Consider the following 7,563-nt stretch of genomic DNA (forward strand, 5'->3'; position numbering starts at 1 on the left):
AGGTACCGTGGTGACTGCCTCAATCAAGCAATATGCAAATGTTCGTGTGAGACTGATCCAGCAAGACCAGCAAAAAATGCATGTTCTAAATCGGAACGATGTGATTGCTTGCGGATCAAGGAACCATGTAGTAAACTTTGTGCCTGTAAACAGATATGCAAGAATAAAGAGCCACAGAAAAAAGTCCTCAAGGTATGGATACACGTCGAGTGATATAGTAGTTTGGCATTTTCGCGCTTTTATAGAAAACCTGGAACTTTAAACCAGATTTTCCTGAGGAATAGATAATATCCAAATTATTACTACCTAAATTGAATGTTGTAGATAACGCTTCATCCTCTTATCATCTTTTTAAAAAATCGCTGCCCTTTTAGCCAGTAATCTTGGACAAACCCAAAAGGGACACTATGAAAAGGTATTTAGTATAACGGTGACGGATATTCCTCTCCTGCCTAATGCTATTGCTCCATAACCCAGAAATATTGCAGAGTGCAAAATCAACACAAGGTTGCCAGTGCACTAAAGGGAAAAAGCAATGCGTCAAGAAAGAATGCCCATGTCGCACAATGTATGAGTTCTGTAATAGCAGGTATGACTTATTACAACCTCTTTTTATTGTCATTGCTTTATTAGTGAGAAATTGAATTCAGATCGGTTGGAAATGCAGGAACTAAGTTCAGATCAGATTGGACTACAGGATGTGACTGTGGAAGTAAACTTATATTTTAGTTGCAAATGCAACGGTGACTGCACAAATGGACCATCAAAATTTCATCTCCCGAAACATGTGCAGAGTTGCTTCCTGGAACACAAGAATGAGACCAGTGGATTGATTCTGACATTAATCGGTGATGATTACATATATCGGGGTGATTTCTATCATGAAAGCCGAAGTGAGCTTCATGTTGAAGAGCAACTTGTTGCTGCAATTTATGATCTCATTTCCAAATATAAGGTCTATTACCTTTATTTTTCTCCTTATCGCTTGGCTTAGAGTAAAAAAATTTCTTTGTCTTCATTTTACTCATTCTTGAATCACCTGGCATTTTTCCATACTTTATAAAGATCTAAATCTGTTTATAAACTTAAAGAAGAAGGTGATCTGCAAACCATGCAAACTTGCAGGTGGATTTGTTCGAGGCAGTGATATATGTATCCAAAAGTCCATGTTTTCACCAGGATTGTGATCCGAAATGTGAAGTAGTGGATGAATGTAAGAGCAATAAAGCTTGCGCAAAGTTGCTTGGTTTATTACTATCTAAAATTCGCAAGGAGCTTAGTAAAGTGGATGTTAAAATGACTGTCAAATTTTTGTATCCACATTTGAATCGCGGTGATCTATATACCAAACAGGGTATTCTCTGCATGCTTCAAGCTGGCATAAAAGTTTGCTTCTTTTTCGTTTTCACTAAGTTTTGCCAAATTTTATTTCTATTAGTTCATTGCTGTTTCTATTGAGACGTGATTATATCTGAATTTTCGTGAAGAACTTGACGGAAATTTGTGATTTCTACTTTGCACCAAATAAACTTACTAGTCATTATATTTCACTTTTGAATTTTCTCCTTGTGATATAATTATTATATAGAAAAGGACTGCTTCATGTCAGTAAACGTACAGCACTTTTTTCTTTGAAAGCTATGCTGGTTTTCTTTGAAATTACTGATTTTGGATTAGCATGGTAATATTTAGGTCGAACCATTATTGCTCAAGGACTGGTCTGCGGTAATGGACTGGACTCCGCACGCTGATCACAAAGGAGAATATCTACAGGTTTATATATGTATTATATTTATTTATTTATTTATTTATATTTATATTATTTTTGCATTTATATTTTTATATCCTTTTATATTTATGTTTGTGTCTATATTTACATTTATATTTTTACACTTATTTGTTTATTTATTTGTTTGTTTGTACCTATACATATATTTTCTGAATTGTTTCCTTTGTTGGACGTTGCTAAGGTAAAAAAAAAGCCTATAACAATTTGAGTAACTCGAGAGCTAATCAATACTGCGGTAGGTTAGCCTAAATACGGTGCAGAAAATCTCTAAGCGATTCATATTCAGTTATGGAATAGTCACAATCTTGATAAAGCAGTAGCACAATCTCAGTCATTTATCAACGAGTGTAGGCGTGCTCTCGGTTTATCAATGAAGTTTTGGGTTGCCGAAATACATGAAATCGTTAAAAACACTATCCTGCACTATTCCGAGATTCGAGCAAAGTGTGGCGAGTTAAACAATGCATTGAAACAAGTGCGAATTATATTATTTCATTGGTTGAGATATATTCGAAAGTTCTGATGAGGACATCCTGAAAAGTTTTAATAAGAAATATTTTATTCAAAAATATTTTTCGTTATCTTGTCGGGTATCTCAGGTCTTTTTGGCAAACTTTTCACCTTTTTTTTTTGGAAGAATTCATTGAAAAATTTGAATTCCTTATAGAGCTACTCAAGATCTTTTTTAAATTTTTAGTTGGATCTGACAGCAACACCGCATAAAATCCGTTCGACGCCAAGCAAACGTCGTAGCTTCATTGACATGCTCGAATTACGTGATAAGTTATTACTAAGGCATTCGGATAAGCATAAGAACGGGAGCAATATATCCGTTGCCAGGTTACAATTAATTACTTTAGTATTATAAATCAAACGCGTCAAGAAGCATTATTCATTGATTTATGCGAGATAAAGAGGGAAATGTTCTGTTGATATTGCCAGAAGCCAGAGCCAGAGGAATGTCTGCAGTAATCACGAGTCGAAGTTATTCTTTCTAAACAATGGAGAAGGTAGATGGAGTGTTTATTTTTTAAATGATGTAAATTTAAGTGATGATGCAAATGCGCAAGCAATGGTGGCATCGTTCTGTGGTCGATCATTTGATGATGGTGAAACAAATGAAATCGCGCAACGAATCGGTCGTGCTACTGCCAACATAAATGTGGAAATTGAAACCTTATTGGAGTTTTTAGCTCATAAAGGAGCCATTAGTTAATTGGAATATGGCATGTCAGAGAAGCGACATTTGCAAAACAATTCACTGCTGGATAACCTCACCCTGAAAATGAAATTCAGGTCAATATTATTTTGTTTATATCAACTATAAAATTTTAGAAAATGGATAAAGTGAAGTTGAAGACTTCCGTATCGGAATCATTTGGGGAACACAGATTTTCTTAGTGCTCTTAAAATTCGATCCAATAAGCTAAAATATCAATTATTTTTTGACTTGCTTCATAAATCTCACTTAAACATGTATGATCTGTTACAGTTGTTTCCTCATTTCTTTGCTGCTGTTGAGATGTTGAAATATTAGCAGTGCCAAAATGGTTCATAACAAAGTTGTTTTTTCTTTTTTTTTTTCAAATTATATGGTAATCAGTTCAAGCTAGTAGGATATTCCATCTTTTTTCTTTTATTCGTCTTTTTTGATTAATTACTCCGTTAATTTTTGTGATTTTCTGCAGTACAGTATTTAGGTCAATCGTTTGTCTACTTTTTGGTCTGTTTATTTTTTATCTACTCATGAATATGTCAGTATATTACAACGCCGATTCAATCAGTGATTGCTGTGAACAGGAAACCTCAATGTATTCAGTGAAGTTAATCCGTTCGTTATTAATTATCTGTTATTAATTCGTAAATCACAGGAAAAGTCTTTTTTCTCAGTTGATAATATGACTGCAGCACAACAGTGTTTTGCCTTTTGGATTATCCCTGTTAATTTGTATAGTACCACAAAATAATTTATTCGTTGACCTGTTTTATGTGATTATGACAGAGATCTGAAATGGTAATGGATGTTTAAATTATGATAAGCATGGTGATGGATGTTTTGTTTCGACCAGAAGTCTAAGATGTCCAGGCTTGTCCAGGATATTCATCACTTCATGGATGTTATTCTCGTCGTTCAGGAATCTTTTGGATGAGGATTGACACCTAGTCCTTTGAAGCCGTGAACGGAAGCGGATGACTGGCTATCTGAGATAATTGCTAATCAACTTGCCTTTCAGTGACACAAAAAACTCTCGGAGTTTTTTTGCATGAGCTCAATTTAAATGTCAACATAAATGTTTGTGAAAGTGTTATGTTGGTGATAAGTTTGATACGCACATGGAATTTCTGTTGAACCGTAACTTATAGTTTGTTAAATAAAAGTAAAGTGGTTTTCTAATGGTTTAACATGTATTAATAAATTGCTTTATTTTCTTTCAAATTGGGTCTTTATTTCCACTCTCATAAGGCAGGGAGCGTGCACACCATGCACGCACACACATGCACACCAACACAACACAGCTGTGCACGCATATATATATATATATATATAATCTAAAAAAAAGTACATCCATTGATTAGCTACTGATTATATTTGTCAAAAGTTAATAGATTTGAAGCTATTTATCAATTTATCCAATTACAATTGATCTACGTTTTGCCTAATGAGACAAAGATTTTTATGTGTGCAACTTTGGAAGTGATAAAATTTACCAGGATAACTTCTAATTATTGAAGTTTTTGAAATCCATGTATCACCTTAGTTTTGTTAGGAGATAATTCAGAATAGACAGATCATAGTATTTCGCAGTATTACTGATGCGAAGAAAAATTTGACGAAGGTCACCTTACTTAATTATTAGGACAGGAGTGGAGTGAATTTCATTAGTTGACTTCTTCTAAGAGCAAATGTTACCAAATGATTAATACGGTTTCATCTGCAGTTCAACAAAATGAAATATTTATTGATAAGGAATATGGTAAAATGTGGCAGAACACTTCAACAAAGTAGTACGAGCATTATCGCCGACATCTTTACATATGGTATATATTTATTTTCATTTCCGGGGTTCTCCACAACTTCAAAGTTTGCTCACTTGCTGGCGGATAACATAGGATGAACTTCGAAATAATTGTAGAATGTTTAAACATTTCCTGGTTCTTTCTTACAGTCATTCTGATAAATCTGCGGTTTATTTTATCATTCCGACAATTACCGTAGCTCCCATAGGAATTTATTAATGCATTTATGCTTACATCTTTTTTTTTTGCATATACCGTAATTACCATTGGATTACCACGAAACTGCTGCAGAATTCATTCGAGTCATTTTAAAGTTTTTGTCCCTAAAATCACCACTGGCCTTCACAGCACTAAAGGATAGAACGAATACATACAACTTTAAAAATAAAAACATATTTACTATGCATTAAATATCAGACTTTCATCACCTTGACAATCACTGTTTCATGCTTCCCATATTTTGGTTTATAGTGGTGGCATGAAGTGCAGCTTAATAGAAAGTTTTTTGCATTACGAATGGAACTTTTTTAAAACAGAAATTAACTTGAATTAAAATGCTGATTTGGAAAAGACTGAAAGGAATGACCGAAAAATGAAAACTTTCGACAATCTGCCTAGTTGTTTTCATTATTTTACTATCACATTATGAATACAATGTCGATAATTGTTCGTTTATAATTTGGTTATTTGATATTCCTAAATAATGCACCTTGTTTTTTTCTGCACAGTCTTTCCAAAATGATCGATGCTAGGGCAATCTTTTCATCTCGAATTTATTTTTGCAAATATTTTCAACGCTATCTTTAAACTTGGAAAAGTGATTGTAAAAGCGAAGCGTGCAATACATTCATATACTTCCCGCCTTTCTTTCACAACGGTATAATAATGAGTGTGGTAATAAGGGGAACTGCATATGCTGCTTTAATCGCGAAGAAGCTGAATACATGGCAAAAAAGCATGCGTGACGAGAATTATGCTTTCTTCTTGCTTTCAGAGAAAACAGTGAATATCTCTGAAGCAATTAAACGAATAAACAAGTTCAGGTAGAGTTAGCTGAATTTTTTTTCAATTCATGTCTGAGATGGACGTTGAAATAAAAAAAAATGTTGACAGTACACTTCGAGCAGAAAGGGTCATTAATCTTGATGAAGTTCCTTTTTACGCACATAAGGAGCATTCGTATTGCAGTTCTAGAAAATGTATTCATCCCAGAACGGATAAATTCACAATGGATATAGAGAAGGAGTTATGGAAAGTTTGTTAACTTGTAGTTCTCATAAATTACTTCTAAACTGTGGGAATTACGGCTTCTATTCTCATCATCAATTACTCGTCCTAATTACTAGCTTTTTAAATTATCAGATGCTCTGCAAATTGTTCGGTCGAAAGCAGTTTCTAACATGCACAATTCTTCGAATAATAAATAGTGGAACATTTTTATCGAACATGTTACTTTTAATCATCTGACAGTAGCTATAGGCTCTTCGACTAATAACTACTTGAAATTGATCACTCCATTTATTACTTTTCAGTGCTTGTTACCAGAAGTTTGCTTGTCACCATTCATCTACTGATAATCTGCCACTTACCCCCATTCATCTACTGATAATCTGCCACTTACCTTGATACATTGTCGCTTGATCTATTCGTTATTTCTCTTTTACTTATGTAGTAGTAATTGCTTAGGATGTAAGTTTGAACCTCATTTGAAATGATAAATAAGAAACTCGCTCAATGCTAGTAAAATCAATCCTCCAAATGCAGTAGTCATCTATTTCACAACCATTTTCATTCATTTGTTTAACTCATTGAATTATTACTCCTCTACTATCGTCATGTTTCGTTATGAAACACAGTGTATAATACATTTCATAGTTATAATTTATCGAGTAGTTGTAAGCATAAGGCTACACAAAAATTTTATCCAATGAATAAAATCAGCTTTAAATTTACTATCGGAAGACGAGAATGCCTATTAGAAGACATTACCATGATAACCGCAAAAAATCATTATCTGTTAGAGTATTGTCAATTGTGAATATGAATAATGAGAAAGGAACTTTGCTGCAAAGAATTACTTTGTCTTTCAGATCTCTTCATTTTCTTAGTTAAACAACTATTCATATATAGAAATGAGCAGAAGAATAAAAGTGTAAATTTAATGTTTCAATTCGTAGTATGAAAAGTTCTGAAATATAGAATTCATTTAAATCTCAGCACTTCATCTTTTTAAAAATTGAGGAGAAAAGATAAATTTAAGCATTCAATCATTGTTCCAAGCTGATTCATCTCCACTCCCGTCATTCATCCAAGATGTTAGTCATATCAAATAAGTGATAACCTTGTGAGTAATTGTAACGACCGACCACATCAATAACAACAGTTTAATAGAAGGGAGCGGAGGAGGAGACACACGACACACTAGTAGATGTACATTATAGTAAGGAATGATTTTCAAGTAAATGCGATTTGCTGGGAAGCATTAATCGCATTGCACCTTTTACAACAATAAATGCCATCGCAGATATCACCGCCACATTAACAACGTTATCACGAAAATGAATTTGTGTTAAGTATGTGAAGGTGAATGTTTGTGATGTGTTCAAAAGCTGTATATGTGGATAGAGTGTCTGTCTATATCTGTGGGTATGTATGTATGTATGTATGTATGTATGTATGTATGTATGTATGTATGTATGTATGTATGTATTATGTATGTGTGTTGTGTGTGTGTGTGTGTGTGTGTGTGTGTGTGT

At 33.7% G+C, this 7,563-nt stretch overlaps 1 protein-coding gene across 1 annotated transcript in view; it reads left to right on the plus strand.

Moving 5' to 3' along the window:
* The window catches only part of LOAG_17607 (hypothetical protein), a gene marked incomplete at its 5' end in the record, with an annotated part of 5,011 nt that extends 1,946 nt beyond the window's left edge, over positions 1-3,065 (plus strand). Inside the window, 7 exons of the mRNA XM_020450266.1 lie at positions 489-589; positions 730-955; positions 1,126-1,386; positions 1,693-1,773; positions 2,076-2,264; positions 2,487-2,629; positions 2,840-3,065. Of these exons, the coding sequence (XP_020306073.1) occupies positions 489-589; positions 730-955; positions 1,126-1,386; positions 1,693-1,773; positions 2,076-2,264; positions 2,487-2,629; positions 2,840-3,005 (1,167 nt within the window). The remainder of the gene's footprint in view (positions 1-488; positions 590-729; positions 956-1,125; positions 1,387-1,692; positions 1,774-2,075; positions 2,265-2,486; positions 2,630-2,839) is intronic.
* Positions 3,066-7,563: the final 4,498 nt, after the last annotated feature.

The sequence above is a fragment of the Loa loa genome (assembly GCF_000183805.2).
Source record: "Loa loa unplaced genomic scaffold supercont3.102, whole genome shotgun sequence".
Classification (NCBI taxonomy): domain Eukaryota; kingdom Metazoa; phylum Nematoda; class Chromadorea; order Rhabditida; family Onchocercidae; genus Loa; species Loa loa.